The sequence below is a fragment of the Vombatus ursinus genome, unplaced genomic scaffold (assembly GCF_900497805.2).
Source record: "Vombatus ursinus unplaced genomic scaffold, bare-nosed wombat genome assembly UNPS02014817.1, whole genome shotgun sequence".
NCBI classification, from domain to species: Eukaryota; Metazoa; Chordata; class Mammalia; order Diprotodontia; family Vombatidae; genus Vombatus; species Vombatus ursinus.
The window spans coordinates 15,150,359-15,167,379 of NW_020954595.1; the positions used below are offsets into that span (position 1 = coordinate 15,150,359).

Here is a 17,021-nt window from a genome sequence, read left to right on the forward strand (position 1 = left end):
ATGAGGTTGTCCAAATGAGATAAAATTCACATACTTTCCAAACTTCAAAATGTTATACAAATGGTATTCACTTGTTTGTGATTACATTCATGTTTTCTAAGTAATCCTTATGAAAGGAAATGTTACTGTAAGGAGACAGCTGTAACTTTCTCATGCTGTGAGCTAGCTTCACCTATGGTATGTTGTACCTGCAGGACAATTAGACCTCGTCTCACCATCTACGTCTGCCAGGAGCAGCCCAGGAGCGCACAGCTGGAAATGCAACCTGGTGCAGGCCATGGAGATCACAGCAATGGTGCTGTATATGGTATGCATGCATTCTGGAGCGCTTGGGGCTTAGGAGGCAACTGTGTCAGGGCCTAGGAAGCTGAAAAGAGCTTGGCCGCAGCTGTGTCCAAGCTGCTGCTGAGGTGCTGATGCTGGCAGCTGGACATCTTTCTAGGCATCCAGTAGTGGGGTATGAGGAGATGGGGCTTAGAATACCATGAGCAAGCTCAGAGTGCCTGGGGAGCAGTGGGCCCGCCTTCTCTCCCTCTAAATGGAATTACCATTTTGATCTGTTTCTCTTCAAATGGAAGCTCCTTGAGGGCATATTTGTTAGAGAGCAGAAAACCAAATCAAGAAACTAAAAAATGAACAAAGCGAATCACAACGCAACCAGAGAAATAAAGAGAATTTACAGAATCTACTCTCCTAACAAAACTGAATACAGAAAAGAAATAAAGGGCTACCTTAAATTACAAAAAGCCCGTTTTTAAAAGGACACCACGTAGAGATGTTAAGTGATACATAATCCAATCTCAGAGAGCAAAGTAGAAGCAGATATTAAAGAATTAGCCAGAAAACCCCAAATCTGTCCCAGTGGATCTGTAGGGGAATACTGTCAGATTTTTCAGGAACAAAATTATGTCAAAAAATGAAGAAAGCACCCTGTCAGACTTCTCTTATCAACCAAATATAGTCCTGATGCCTAAACCAGAAAAGGATAAAGCAGAAAAAGAGAGCAATATCATGAAAGAACATTGGTTCAGAAATTTTAAATGTAATTGTGTCTGAATGGAGGATGAACTGGAGTGGAGAGGGACTGGAGGCAGGCAGATGCCCCAGCAAGTTATGGCAGCAGTCCAGACATGAAGTGATGAAGGTCTGCACCAGAGTAGGGGCAAGGTCAGAGGAGAGGAGGGGGCGAACTGGATGAAAAGATGATGCTGCAGAGGTGAAACCAACTAGAGATGTAGCAGAGGTGAAATCAACAGGCCTTAGCAACTTTATAGCTTGTATAATTCGCTCTAGTTCTAGAAATGTTAGCAATAGCAGTAGAACACGACAAAGACAGGCGTAATGACAGGCAAAGAGAAAGTATCCTTTTGCGTTGATGACCTTACATTTACTTAGGAAGTCCACAGATGAATAACAAGAGCTGTAACATTGCAGGCTACAGCTGCAAACACAAACCTATACAAAACACTACCATTTCTGTATTGTAGCAGCAAAATCTGAAAAGGCAGTAATATAAAAGGAATTCTTCCGAATAACTACAAAATGCACAGGATATTTAGGTGTTAACGTACCAGAGCACTCTCAATACTTAGATAACCCTCAGTTACAAAGTATTTTAGTAGCTATCGTAGCAAAGCTGTGCCAAAGTAGGTGAAAGTGACCGTGCTGCTAAAGGCTTAATGCCATCCGAGTCTCTCTACAAAAACAGATACTTTGCAGAGCTAAAGAGATAAAATAGGAACAAGAAATTTGGAGGAACTAAAAATCTACCATGAGAATTTATTTTTTTAAAAATGCAAGATAGAAGAGCGATTAGCACTTCTAAACCTTAAATTGCATTTTAAAGAGCAGCCATCTCAGCCATTTGGTATTGGTTAAAAAATAGAAGAGCACGTGAATGCAATGGTCTTGATAGGGGAACTTCAAATCCCTTAGGAAAGAACTCTGGATTGGATAAGCTCTGCTGAGGACATGAGTGCAGCCCCGAGTCAGCCTTCTGCCATCCACCACAGTCCATTCAAAGTGGAATTGAAGTCTGAATTGTAAACATTGAATGGTCAGCTCTCCACTGGTCTCTTGCCAGGAGGAGGGTTTGCCAAGGAAGGGATTTGTGGCTTTTACAAATGAGCAAAACAGATTCTTTTGATTTCCTTGAAATTGAAAAGGTTTTGAGCAGATAGTTCATTTAGGATAAGGAGGAAAGTAAGTGACTGAGGGGAAAATAGCACTGAGAAGGATTTAGTATCCAAGATATATATAGAAATCTGGAGTACCAGAAACTATTTGACAAGTAGTCAAAGGATTGCGGCTGTCTTAATCCAACCTTCTTTCCTATTTTTATCTAGAGATAGGGAGGGAAATGGGAAGGACATTGTGACATAGCAGATAGACCCAACCCTGATGTCAGGAAAGCCCGAGTTTATTTTTCATTTCTGTGATGTGGGTCAAGTCATACAAGCATATTAAGTGTTTACTATGTGCCAAACATTGCCAAGTCCTAGAGAAAGAAAAAAAGACAAAAACATCCCCTGTCCTGGAGGGGGGCAGTGCGTCAGTATGCAACATGCAGGATATATGTAGTGTAAATGGAAAGGAACTTAAAAGCTAAAGGCACTAGCGAAAGGAGTTGGGGCGGTGTTGAAAAGGCCCCTGGCAGAAGTGAGATGTGGCTGAAATCTTGAAGAAAGCCTGAGATTTGGGGGTGAAATGACAAATCATTCAAGGTCAGTGGCATTGAGTTGTAGGGTGTGTTGAGGGGGAGTAAAATGTACAAAGAATTGAAGAGTGGTAATAGGGAGCTCTTGGAGACACTTTAGAGTTTAGGGAAATCATCTTGGCAGCTGAACAAAAGATCAGATGGAGTAGGGAGAGACCCATCAGAACAGAGATTCCTAACCTTTATATCCCCGTTGCCCTGTTGGCAACCTGGTGAACCTTTGGATCCCTTTTCAGAATAGGGCTTTTAACTGCGTAGAATAAAATGCGTAGGATTGAGGCCCGGGCCTGAAGTCAGGAAGACCCCTGAATTAAAAGAATATTCTATCACTCCGGGTAAAAAGTCAGGAGCGCTTGAATCCAAATGTGCGCTTGATACGTAGAGTATCGGGTGATTTGAGAGCTGTTGTGAAGGTAGAAATACCATGATCTGACGCTGTTGGATTTGTACGGTGAGAGTGTGAGGGACGACTTGGTGATGCTGGTAGAGGTCACCGAGAGAGGATGGTTAGGGGGAAAGATCATTGAGTTCTATTTCAGACACGCTGAGGTGTCGATCCTTTGGGCAGCCAGTCAGGGATGCAGGATGAGAGCTGAGGCACAGGTCTGAGAGTTGTCTTCATAGAGGTAGTCGTTTAACTCTTGGGAGTGGATGAGCTATGTAGTGAGAAAGAGAAGGGCAGAGCCTTGGCGGATGCTTGGAGGAGCGTGCCTGAACTAGCTGAAGACTGGCAGAGGGATGGTCAGATAGGAGGAAATCCAGGACAAAAGGAAGTCTTTATTGAGTGCTTACTGTGTACAAAGCCGTGCACTTAGTGCTGGGGGATCCGAATAGGAGAGTGAGGCAGGACCTGCTCTGTCTCTGATGGGGAGGCTGCCAGGCTGCAGGGGGCTGGGATGGGGGTGGCCAGGCTGCAGGGGAGGAAGAGCATGTAGCTGCCTCTTTGGTATCGTTCTCACTGACCAGATCAGATTTTTTTCCTGGTCTCAAGCCATTTGACAGTGCCAAGGACTGTCAATTCTCTTAAAATTCAGTTTTGTTTGAGTTTCAAATTATCTCCCTTTCATCAAGTAGACAAGGAGAACAAAATCTACCAAAAATGTGTCTGATATATAGTCACGTGAATATATATGTCCATATAAATCCTGCGTTAGTCACGTCCGTTCAGAGGACGCAGCAGCTGGGGCCGCGGCCTCTGCAAGAGCGGGACCAGGCTAGAAGCCTGGCTCTTGTCAAGGCTGTCGGGCTTGGGGTCTGAGGAGAGGCAGTGGTGGCCCAGCTGGCGGGAGTGGTTTGCCTTGCCTGGCATGGGCTGCCTTCCATTTTTCCCTCAGCAGCAGGCCTGGCTGCTTCAGTAAGCCCAGCTTCTCTGTCCTAGGCATGGCAATTGGTGGGCAGGCCGGCCCCTTCTTCACAGGGTTGTTTCCCTGGAAGGTGGATCTGAGGGGGAAGCTGGAGGTAGTTGTCAGTGCTTCTTGCTGGTGGTCACAGGTTCCTTGTTGGCTGTGATTTCTCCCTGCCGTGATGGCTTTGGGGGCTGGATCACGAAAGCTTCTGTCCAGAGAGGATCTCGGAGGAGAGAGTGGTTGAGTGTCCAAGGCTGCAGAGAGGTCAAGGAGGCTGAGAATTGCGGCAAGGCCATCAGATGTGGCCGTTAAAAAATCGCTGGTAACTTTGGAGAGAGCAGTTTGAGGTGGGAGGCTTTAGAAGAGAGTGAGAAAAGAGATGGATGCGCTGGAGGGAGGGAGCAGAGAGCAGGCCATGGTGTGGATGGGGAGGAGGAAGAGGAGGGAGAGGAGGCCTCTGGCTACTCCCTTAGGGAACAAATTTTCCGGAACCTTTGATTGGGGCAGGCTGGGAGTCAGAACCTACTGTGTGCCGGGCACTGTGGTAACCCTCATTCTGAGTCACTTGATCCTCACGACAACCCTGTGAGGTTGGTGCTATCAGCATCGTTTTACAGATGAGGAAATTGAGGCCAAGGGAGCTTCAGCAGCTTGCTCAGGGTAGGCAGCTGTTAAGTATTTGAGGTGGGATTTGAACCCAGGTTCTCTTGCCTCTGCAGCCTAGGCTCTTGGCGCATTATTCTTCTCCTTCTGAGGCCCTCAGTGCTCTTCCTGCGCACAGGAGTCTCTGCCTGCTCAGACTCTGCTCCCCTTTCTCCTGGCCCATGAGCTACCATGCTGACGTTCTGAAGTGCTTGCTCCCCACTCCCTTTGTGATAAAAAGATAAACCGTGTTCGTTGGCCTTTAAAGCCCTCCACAGTCTGGTAGCCTTCCAGATTATTCCCAGGCACCCCCTCGACTCTGGCCCAGCCAGCAGCCCCACCCCAAGCTGGTGACTTTGTACTGCTTAGGGTTCATTTTTCCCTTTTCCTTGCACCTGTCGGAGTCAGCCTCTTCCTTCGAGGTGCAGCTCAGCTTCCGTGGGGCACAGGACACTTCAGTTGACTCGCTCCTCCTGCACTTAGCCTATGCCTTTGTGTAACTGACTCCATGACTGACTGAGAAGCTGGCCTCCTGTCATTGGCAGGCCATGTCTGGGGGTCCTTTTTACCTTCCTCCTCTCTTGGGCTGGCCATACAGCTGCATTACCTGTGTTTGAACACAGGCCTCTTGGCCATTCCCCAGTCACAACCTGTCTTCACCTGGGCCCTTTGAATTCCGACTTGCAGTCATCCTATTTTATAGATGAGGAAACTGAGGGGCAGTAAGAGTCAGCGCTCAGACTCCCTCTCCACATCTTGTTCTGTGTGAAGAATCCCCAAGGCACGGCCCCCAGAAGGGCCCTGGACAAGGAGCCCTTGTGTCAGAAGGGACTGAAGCAGGGGAAGGAAGCCCAGCAGCCCTGAGGGAGGGGCGCAGTCTGTCTGAGGCCCCCCGTCCCCACAGGCCCACCTGCTGCTGCTCACAGCCCTGATGGTCTTCTAGTTCTCCCAGCGACCACTTCTTGGTGTTACTCATTCTTTCAGTTTATCACGCAATCTACCTGGAAGAGATGGCAGCCTCAGAAGTCACTCGGAAATTGGCTTCGGCGTTCAATGTTCCCTTGCACCAGATTAACCAGGTTTACAGACAGGGTCCCACCGGGATTCACGTTCTCCTTAGTGACCAGGTAAGGGAGCTGGCCTGGCCTGGCCTGGCCTGGCCTGGCGGTGTTAGTGGCCACCCATTGGCTGCAGAAGCGGTGTGGCTCACCCTTTTTTTCAGAGCCTGTTTGCTCAGGGGGGACTTGTCATCACCCCGCTAGTCTGAACTGTATACCATGTCCAACTTCCTCTGTGACGTAGAGCTAGGACCAGCAGCTCTGTGTTGGAGCGGGCAGGACGAGAAAGCATTTGGACATCCGAGACCTCAGAGACCCGAACCACCCAGTGGCTGGGTCCACGTACTTCCATCTCAGGCCGTTCCTTCCATGCTCTCGGCGTGGGGACGGGGATTAGGGTCGGAGGGATCCCTGGACAGTCGTTCGTCCAAGTGTTCCCCTTTCCTTGACTGGAGGGTCTCAAGGGCAGAGGCCCGGCCCCGGCTGTCATCCTTCATAGGGACAGCCTAGATGATGAAAAGCGGCCTCTCTCGTCCCCAGGACTGACCGCGTTCTTTCTTGTTGGTCAGGGGAGGGAGATTAGGACTCATTGTGCTGCCTTACCTTTGCTTCGTCTTTCTAGGTGGTTCAGAACTTTCAAGATGAGAGTTGTTTCTTGTTCGCCACTGTAAAAGGTATTTTGTGTGCTTGGGAGAGTGCGTGAGGCGCAGCAGTCTGGGTGTTGGGGCTCATTCATCTGTGGGTGGGGTCGGCACTCTGTGTTTTCCTGATGCTCCCCCAGAGGGAAGCCTTAGTGGCTCCTTCCTGGGCCTTTGGGGTCCAGGCCTGTGAACGCCAGGTGCTGCTGACCGAGGGTTTTCAGCATGTTTGATGGGCGGCACTTGATCTAATTCTCGAGGAGAGGGGGCCAGAGATCTTGTGGGGCCTTCTTACCCAGCCCTGATGTGGAGAGGTAAAGCTGACTCATCCCATTGGGACCTTGTACAGCTCTGCCCCCTGCCCCGACGTTCCTGGTGACGCTGCCAGATGTCTCGGGACTTCTCCTCCCACCACCCCACAGTCACAGCCGAGGCTTTTCCACAGAAGCCTGTCAGGGCCTTTTCTGTCCTGGATCTGGTGGGGAGTGGGAGAGGCTGCAGGACTGGAAGAGGAAGGGGGCCAGACAGGGGCTTGGCAAGCCTTCCCCTCACATGTTGAGCAGAGCCCCCTGGTCGCACTCTGGCCGCGGGCTGCCATCTGGTCTAACTTGTCTTTTCTGTCCCCTAGCGGAAAACGGTGAAGGCATCCATATCATTCTGAAGTAAACCAGGAACGTGCTGGCCTTGCCTCAGGACGGATTGAAGCCTCACTTCACCCTCCTGAGGGGCGTTGGGATTGTTGGGATTGGACTTCACCGCTTACAAATGTTTCATATTGAAAACGTGAAGTGATCTCTGTGATGCGCTGCCTGAGAGGTGCCCTAGCTTCTCGTCACTGCCCTTACCATGAGTTTCTCCGGAGGGTGTGGAGTGGACGTGGACCGCTGAGGGGCTACTCCCCCTCGGCTGGTCCTGGAAGCCACCTCACCCTCCGTGACACTGTGTCCGGTTTGGAAATGAATGTATCCCGCCCTGTGCCCGTTTATTTGTCCCTGCTTGTACCCTCCGGTGACTTGGGGAGGCCCGGGGCAGGGGAGCAAGATACCTGGAAGTCTGCGGGGACAAGTGAGGCTGGAAACGCCACCAGCTTGTGGGTCAGGCCCACTTCTGTGTCTGAGTGTGTGTGGGGCGTGTGAGGCGTGGGTGGAGATGTGGCACGCCCAGATGGGTCCCAGTGCCGCATGGTCATTGGAGCTTGTCGACTTCAGGACCCGTGGAGGTGCTCCCCTCCCCAGCACCCTCGTTTCCTTTTTGTGGGGAAGCTCTGCTCATGTCAGCTTTTTTTTCCCCCTGTTTTCCTTTGTCTTTTTACTCCCTTCTTTAAAAAACAAAACAAAACAATGTTGACTTCTTGGCCTAGACACCAGAGAGAAGTAACTCAGCAGAAAGCAGGAATGTCTTCCTAGTGGTAAGAGCTTGGCGGTCAGTGTCGAGGGGCTAGGAAGGCCACAGGCAGGGTCTGGCCCTGTCTCTGAGGGTGTCAGGACGAGGTGTGGGCCTTCGCCATGTGCCCCAGGGCTTCCCCATCAATTACAGAAGCCGTTTTTGGATATTCTCCCCTTTGCCATTTTCATTGTATCTTTTGGGCCAAACTATTCACAAAAGTGAAATCTGGGATCATTCTTGAGCTCCTTTGCCTAGTGTAGTATTACATGCTGAAAATACACGTGTTGGCTTTTGTCCCATTATAGTTTTAAACTTGGTGCATGCATGTATGCATGTTTGTACCCATGTGTGTATTCCTGGGTTTCTGGTGGAGAAGGCTAGGTCTGTTGTCTTCTTTCTCCACTGGGACGGGGTCCTGGTTTTAAAAATCTGTACTGCTTCCATGCAGACACGAAGGAGAGGTGATCCCCACCCAAGGCAGATTTCATTTTTCCCCTTTGAGACTTGTTGCGATGCCCTTGGGCCTTTTCATGACCAAATATTTCATTCCCTGGTAGTAAGGTGGGGGGAGGGGAAGCCTGCAGGTCCAGTTCTGTGTCTGTGGGTTTGTTCCGCCTATTGGCATGCCGCGGGGCTCACCATTTGGGCCTCAGCGCGCAGGGAACAACACGGACACAGACGCTTTGCATGGTTTCAAAATTGATAGGATAGTTTGAGAAGTGGGGAAATTACCCACTTGAATCTATCTCACCTCAGATATCACAGAGTGAAATGGCTCAGTTTACCCCCAGGCACCAGGAATTAAATTATCACACCAGCAACTTGCTGTTTTGAGAGTGGGATGTACACATTTTAGTTTAACTATGATAAATGTTTTCCGAACATTTTGCAAATGTGTTTCCTTTCCTGCTATATTAATGGTGCCCCTCTGTGTGCTTAACTAGACCTCAGAGAGAACTTCTCTGGCTACTTTTGCCCTTCCTTCTCTATCGTCCCTGCTTGACCACAGGATACGGGAGCCGAAGCCACGTAAGACTCCTTAGCAGAGGCTTGCGGCTGCCCCGTCAGGTCCTTGGGTCAGAGGTGCTCGGGAAAACCCTTAGTATTTTCCTGCCTGGCCACACGGACCATGAAGGCAGCGTTCCCGCCCTCGCTTAGACCCCGCCAGGGAAGTCCCTCCCCACTTCTTTTCCCTGCACAGAGTCGTGTCTGTGTTTTTAGGCCCACGAGTCCAGGGCATTGCTGTTCACTAGGACATTTGGCTCTGCTCACTTTCTGCCTCACATGGTCAGTGGCTGCTCAGAAGCGCCAGAGGCAGCGGGCCTCCCTTCTTACTGTCGTAGCAAGACAAAGCACGCAGTGTCTTTTTGCAAAGGAAGTGTCTGTCCCTGTGTCAACATTTAAATAACAAGATCTTGTTGTGTGTGTGAGTGTGTACGTGTGCTCATATAAGCTTCGCTCAGAGACAAACGTCTCCCAGAGAGATCAGCAAGAAGCCCCCGGCCTCCGTGTCTCTGACGGGACCGTGGCAAAGCCATCGGGCCCAGGGGCCGAGTGGTCTTGTTGCCATGCAGTGGAGGCTGCCCTGAGGGGATTGGTGGCACTGCAGCCTGTCCCCTGGACGGGGATAGATGGTCTCTCTTGCCTTATAGCATGAGTGCATTTGTCAGGGTTTCTATGCTTTTTAAATAAACTTGAAAAAATGGTCCCACTCTGCATCTTCTGAACTGGTTTTTATTGTGTGCTCCATGCGTCGACAAGAAAATCTTGCCTCCGGTTTATTTCTAGTCAGTTTATTTTCTTGAGTGTACCCCGGAGCTGGTCATTTGTGCACATTGTAAAAATTAGTTCAGCCCAGCCTTCTCTGCAGCCGTTCAGGAGGAGCTTGTGACAAGAGGTGAGAAAGACTCACACCACACCTGGTCAGCAGGTACTATTTGGGCTTGTTTTCAAAAAGCAGGGTGATGGGCATGTTCACAGGAGGCAAGGAAACATCTAAGTGGAGGCAAGTTGGTGGAGAAGAGGAGGGAAGGACCCACGGGTGCGTTCTGAGGAGTTAACCGTGCTTGGCAAGGAGCAGGTCCAACTTTTATCTGAGCCCAGCATGAAGAGAGAGTGGTGGGGGGAGGAAAAGGGGTGCCCGTGGGAGGCGTAGGAGGAGAGGGCTTTGGTTAATTTTGGGGGAATGGGCCAGGCACTGGGCGAAGTGCTGAGGACGCAGGAAAATGAAGTCCAAAGACAGGTCCTACTCTTGAGAGAAGCGACCGAAATAACTATGTACATACCAGATAAACAGGGTCGACCAAGTCTATATGACAGAACTACTAAATCGATTGTTTTGTGTTAGGCAGGTCAAACTACTAAATGAATATTTTATCAAGAAAAAAAGGAAATTCACATGGAGGAACAAGGGAGCAAAACTTGAGAGGGCTGAAAAAAGTTCATAATAGCTCACATTTACATAGCATTTGCGGTGTTCTAGATACCATGCTAAGGGCATTATAAATGACCTTATTTGAGTCTCACAACAACCCTGAAGGGAGGTGCTATTATCCCCATTTTCCAGTTGAAAACGGAGGCACATGGAGGATAAGTGATCTGCCCGGGGTCACACAGCTGCTAATGTGCTTGAGGCGGTATTTGAATGTAAGTCTTACTCCATGTTGAATGTGTATCTACTCTACCACCGAACTGGTCTTTTGGTACCGGAAGTCAAGCTAGTACAAATTAGTCATGATTAAGTCAATTTGGTGCTGAGAGAGAGGTTGATGAGCGGAGCAGTTCAGCTATAGGACACACAAAGCGTCTGAGCCCGAAAGATCCCTAGTACTGGAAGGACTCATCCTTTCACATGTGACAAAACTGGAGAACTGGACGCCGATACAGTAGAAATTAGCTTTAGACCAGGGCTTCACATCGCGTGATGAAGAGAACCTTCGGATGGCTATGTCACTGAAACGTAAGAGGTCACATCATCAAACAGTGGAAAGACGAAGAAAACTTGGGAGGTCTGTGGGTGGGGGCCGAGGATTGGCTAGGTGACAGGGTCATGAGATAAAATGCATGGTTTTGATTCCATAAAATTGGTTTTTGCACACACATCTAACTTAAAATAAGAAAAATGGGCAAATGGAGAACAGAGTGTTTGCAGCAAGTCTCTGACCAAGGCATCATATTCAAAGTCTAAGTGATTCAGATTCATTGGACAAGACCAGGGGGTGGGTGGGTGTGAGGGATTGTCTGATGTTGGCTACTGCCAAGTGGAGGTTGTGGCAAGATGGGGTAGGAACAAGATATTAGGAAGTAACTGGAGCTCACGCTCCCGAGGCAGGGGCTGTGCTAGGCGGAGTTTTGGTGAACTGGGATGGGAGCTGGATACGGAGAAATAACCGGAGCTCACGCTCCTGAGGCAGTGGGCTGTGCTATGTGGAGCTGTGATAGGCTAGGGAAGGAACAGGATACAAGGAAGTAGCCAGAGCACGTGCTCCTGAGGCAGGGGGCTGTGCCACGTGGGAGTGGGACGGCAGAGAATGAGCTCCCTTTGTCTAGCCCCCTCCCTAGGTACAACGCTAACCCCAGATGCCTCCTTCCTGTGTCCAAACCTGACTTCCTGGGTCACGTACTTTCCCTTTGTGTAGCACTGACCCCAGACGCCTCCTTCCGGTATCCGGTCCTAGCCTCCTGCGTCACTTCCTCTCCCTTGGTGCGCTAAACCCAGACATCCCCTTCCGCTATCTGATCCTACAATCTAGTAGGCGGGCTGAGGAGGAGGGGCTAAGGAGGTACTTAAGGAACGGTAGGGATCGGAGCTCGCTCTCTTTTGCTCCTGCTCTCTTGCTCTGGCCTTCCTGCTTGGCCTTGCTGTGATGGCCTCTGAATAAAGCTCGAGTGTTTGCACCTCCTGATCGGCTCGTCTCTGTGTTTATCCGGGTGGGCACCGAAGACTGGTAAGTATGACCTTGGCAGCCTGCTCCTTATAGGAGGAGAGTGCACGGCACGGCCGGCACAGGTGGGTTTGGTGTCCTTCATCTTCGAAGAGGACCAAAGTGATATCGCCATGTTAGAGTCCAACTGTGGCTGATCAGACCAGTACAAACTTGGAAGGCTCTACCACAGGTCAGGTACTAGTAGAGTCTCTTAAGTCGCACGTCTCACCTTTGTTTTGAACTACAATTCTGTTTTGTTCACAAAGTACCTTGCCTTCTCTGATGAGGGCATGCCATGCTCGGCGGTCTCGTGCCGGCGTCTCCCATGTCACACGATGAATTCCAGAGTCCTTAAGAGAAACTTTGAGAGTGTCTTTGTATTGTTTCTGACCTGTGTATGAGCACCTGGCTTGGGTGAGTTGTCCGTAAAATAAGTCCTTTTGGAAAGCATACATTTGGCATTTGAACATGGCCAGCCCATTGGAGTGTTGCTCTCTGCAGTAGAGTTTGAATGCCTGGTGGTTTAGCTCCAGAAAGGACCTTAGAGTCTGGCACCTTCTCCTGCCAGGTGATCTTCAGAGCCTTCCTAAAACAATTCAGACGGAAGCGATGCCGTTTCCTGGCATGGCCCTGCTAGACTGCCTAGGGTTCACAGGCATACAACGGGGAGGTCAGCACAATGGCTCTGTAGACCTTCAGTCTGGTAGTCAGTCTAATACCTCTTCTCTCCTACACTTTCCTTTGGAGCCTCCCAAACACTGAGCTGGCTCTGGCAATGCATGGGTCAATCTCATTATCAAAGTGTTCGTTCCTAGAAAATATACTGCCAAGGTAAGTGAACTTACCCACAGCATTCAATATTTCTCCATTTGCTGTGACTGATGGTTATGTATAGATGGTGTGGTGCTGGCTGATGGAACACCTGTGTTTTCTTGGTGTTAAATATTAGGCCAAAATTAGTGCAAGCAGCAGAGAATCGATCTATACTTTGTTGCATCTCAGCTTCAGAGGTTGCATTAAGTGCACAACCATCTGCAAACAGAAAATCATGCACCAACACTCCCTTCACTTTAGTCTTGGCTTGTAGCCTTTTCAAGTTGAAGAACTTACCATCAGTGAGGCAGCTGACCTTGATACTGTGTTCATCCTCATTGAAGGCATCTGACAACATGGCTGAAAACATCATGCTAAAAAGCATGGGAGCAAGCACACAGCCTTTTTTCACTCCACTGGTGACTGGGAAAGTGTGAGAATATCGTTCCTTACCTAGAACTTGGGCAAGAATGCCATCACGAAATTGACATATAATGCTTTTAAACTTCTCCAGGCCACCAAATTTTGATATAATTTTCCATAAGCCCTCAAAGGCCTCGGTCAGATCTACATGTGTTGATTACAGGCCTCTGTTCTGCTCTTGGCATTTCTCCTGGAGTTATCGGGCAGCAAACACCATATCAACTGTTCCTTGGCCCTTTCTGAAGCCACACTGACTCTTAGGTAGATGACCATTTTGCAGGAGAAGGATCAGCCTACTGAGGAGGACTCTAGCAAGAATCTTGCCAGCAATGACTAAGAGAGAGATCCCCCCCGTGATGGTCACAGGACAATCTATTTCCCTTTATCTTTAAAGAGATGGACAACGGAGGCATCCTTGAACTCCTGTGGGATAAACTCCTCTTGCCATATAACTTGAAAAGTGTCCATCAGCTTTCGTATGAGCAGGGGACCCCTGCCTTGTAGATCTCAGCTGGAATAGAATCAGCACCAGGAGCTTTTCTCCACAAGAGGAGCCTAATGTAATTCAAAACCTTTTCTTCAGTTGGAACTTCAGCTAGGGAGGGACCGACTTCAACCTGAGGTAACTGGTCAATGGCCTCGGCGCTGATTGATGATGGTCTGTTGAGAACACCATGGAAGTGTTCAGTCCATCTCTCTAGGATCTGGTCCTTATCACTGATCAATGTGGCTCCATCAGCGCTGAGTAGCTGAGATGCACCATATGTCTTTGGCCCATGAGTAGCCTTTAAGGCATCATAAAAGCACTTTGCATTGCTACTATCAGTGTAAAACTGAATTTCAACTGCCTTCTTACTGAACCAAGAATCCTGCATCTCTCTAAGCTTCACTTGTACTTTACTTTTGATGGAATTAAATGGTGAATTCTTAGAGATGGATGAACTATCCTGCTGGTAAACCTTGAGGAGTTCTCGTTTTACATTTAGCAGCTTCTGATTTTTCCCATCATCTTCGTAATACGGGTCTCGATGTTTGTGGGTGTTCTGACCCAGATGAGCCAATATGGTGCTGTACACCAAATCTCTGAAAGCTGCCCACCCCCTTTCCGCTCCATTGTTGCCAACTGTGTGTTGGCTCAACCTTCCCTCCAAGCTAGCAGCCAACTGTTTCTGCTCAGAGAAGCACTCTAATCTGTTGACATTAATTATTCTGGTAGTCATCCTGCCTTGGGGCCACCGCTTTTGTTGAATGTGAATATTTAGCTCGGGAGAGGATAAGTCTATGATCAGTCCAGCACTTTACACCACATGTTGCTTCTGTCACTCTTGCATCCCGTCTGTCTCTTCTCATTACAATCACATAGTCTATTAAATGCCAATGTTTGCTTCCAGAGTGCATACACAAAGTTTTATTGCATTTAGGTGAACAGAAGACAGTGTTGGTGATGAGAAGGTCATGAGACACATAAGTCTTCAGTAGTAAGTGACCATTGCTGTTGCTGTTTCCAACTCCATTCCTCCCTGGGACTCCATGCCATGTCTGGTGGTCTGAGCCTACTCTATCGTTAAAGTCACCCAGAATTGTAAGCTTCATCTCTTTTGGTGCATGGATGATAAGGGTCTCCAGGTCTTCATAAAATTTTTCTTTGACCTCATCAGGGTTCGTCATGGTAGGAGCATAGACACTGATGATGGTGGCATGACGTTTTCCTGCAAGTGGCAATCACGTTGTCATGAGCCTGTCATTCACTCCTCTTGGTAGGCATACGAGCTTGTTGACTAGATTAGTTTCGATTGCAAAACCTACACCAGCTTCCCTGCGCTCCCCTTCACTGTGGCCACTCCAGAAAGGCGTGGATCCATCCCCAACTTCAGTGAGCTGGCCTTATTGGCCGGCCTTGTTTCACTCAGGGATGCCGAGTTCTCTCACAACAAGAGCTGTTTATCTCCCAGGCCTATCGGTTTTGTGTTGTCTGTAAGTGTGCCCACATTCTGTGCACCGATGGTAAGTGGAATCATCTTTGTGGAAGTTTTCCTACATTTTTTTTTTGTTTCAACCACAGGGTGCGATCCCCGCCTGCCATGGTAAACAGGCCAGGGTTAAGTAAGCAGACAATTTTTAGGTTACCTTTTCTAGCCCCTTCCTCACACCAGGAGGTGAACAGTGTGGTCCTTAAAAGGCTGCTCAGACACCCGGGGGCTGCAGAATCCCACTGCTGCTTCCAATGAGGAGATGACCCTGGGCCTGGGCCACCTGTGTGCAGGGTTGTGACTACAGCTCCCACTGTGTCCGCATCTGCTGCTTCATCACTCGTCTGTCACCACAGGACTCTGAGATAGGTACATATGCTGAAATGGTATGGGTGACGTCTTGTGATTCATGTGTAAACTGGATTTAAGTGAGGCAGAGTTGCCCAAAGTCGTCGGACTCACTTTTTCCTCCAGAATCATCAGATCCTCCGGAATCATCAGATCCCATGGCAGGATGGAGCCAAGATGACTGGGGATGGCCCGGGATGCAGTGGATGACCTTGGCATCTTCTTGTCTGACCAAGCTCTAAGCGCCCCACAGCTCCTGCTTCAGACGCCTTCATGGCCGATGGAACCAACCATTCTCATCCGCCCAGTCTGCCAGGAGAAGTCTTCACGTGCTTGGTGTAGACACCCCCCAACTCACGAAAGGGTCTGAGACCACTCGGTTACCCTCAACGTGGTTCAGCCCGTCTGCCGAAGGAGTTTACTGGGGTGTGGCCACCTCTAATACTCCAGCTTCTTGGAGCCACAGATGAGAGTTGGGTGGATCAGATGAACACCAAACGTGGAAAGCAACCCTGAAAAGAGCTCAGCAGCCCTCACACCAGAAGTGTTCATCTTCCTTGAACCCACCCTACACCCCAAGACCAGGGGATAAGTGGTCAGAGGACATGGGCAGAAAGTGTTTAAAGGAAGAAATCTAAGCTATCAATAGCCATATGGAAAAAGAGGCTCAAAGCCACTAATAGAGAAATGTACATTGAAGCTGTATATCCAGTATATCCCAGAGAAAGGACTTGAAAGCAACACCAACACCCGGGACACCCCACTGAAGGATAAAAGCCCCATTGGTAAAAGCAACGATAAGCCCTCCCTGGGATCCTGCTGGCTGCATCACAAAGGAGGTGAGGTGTTCCCTCAGCTAGAAAGTAGGAGAAGCTAGCTTTGATTTCCAGCTACCCCTGGGTGGCTTTGTCTGCTCGTGCAGCCCCTTCCCCTTTGTGGATGTTGCCTTCTGGCCTCTGGGGTCCTTTTCCCAACTCCCACTTCCACCACCAGGTTGGGTGCCTCCCTGGGAGATGGCTGCATTTCCCCTGGTTCTAGGGGTGTCCTGATACAGTTGGCTGGAGCCCCCATTCTGGTATGTTCATGTATTGGCAGTCATTATCCATCCCCTTTTTTACAAAGAGATAATTACTGAGGAGACGATATAGTGAGGCATATCACTCCTGAGGGAACATGGGCCCCTTTGCCCACGGGGATCCCTGGCCACTTTGAGTGGCTGCCACAAAGCCCATGGTCACACCAAGGGCAGGACACAGGGTCTTGTCCAGGTCTGGTCCCCCGCTGAGTCAGATCCTGCCTCAGTTAACTCCTGCTCAGTCAGCTCAGTCAGCTGGCCTTATTTATGAGAGAACGGCAAACAGTGAGACACATGGTCAATGTGGAAATCATATTCTTGACTTTTCTTATTTGGGGGAAGGGTATGGAGATAAAAATAGATTTTTGCTACTTGGAAACAAAATTTTAAATGAAGCATACAAAAACTCTCATGGTGTGCTTGTAGCTTTGTGTCACCCCACCTGAGGCTTACAGCAGTTCCTGCTTCACCTCCAGGTTAAGGGCTTCTTTATGCAAGGTCCACACAAATCACTGGGAAATCCCAGGAGAAACTTCCTTCCAGGCAGATAGCAACGCATTTGTGGTGATTCTTAGGGCTCAGACTTTGAGCAGACCAGTTTATGAAGGGAGTCCTGTAAAATAAGGTTGGAAAGGGTATTGGATCCTCGGTTCAGCAGGGAGCCACGGAAGGGAATGATA

General features: G+C 49.1%; 1 protein-coding gene across 1 annotated transcript in view; it reads left to right on the top strand.

Annotated features, from left to right (window-relative positions):
- UBP1 (upstream binding protein 1) overlaps positions 1 to 9,502 on the top strand; it is a 28,400-nt gene extending 18,898 nt beyond the window's left edge. Inside the window, exons 14-17 of the mRNA XM_027835922.1 lie at positions 195 to 307; positions 5,689 to 5,831; positions 6,385 to 6,436; positions 7,029 to 9,502. Coding sequence (XP_027691723.1) covers positions 195 to 307; positions 5,689 to 5,831; positions 6,385 to 6,436; positions 7,029 to 7,066 — 346 coding nt within the window. The 3' untranslated portion in view covers positions 7,067 to 9,502. The remainder of the gene's footprint in view (positions 1 to 194; positions 308 to 5,688; positions 5,832 to 6,384; positions 6,437 to 7,028) is intronic.
- Positions 9,503 to 17,021: the final 7,519 nt, after the last annotated feature.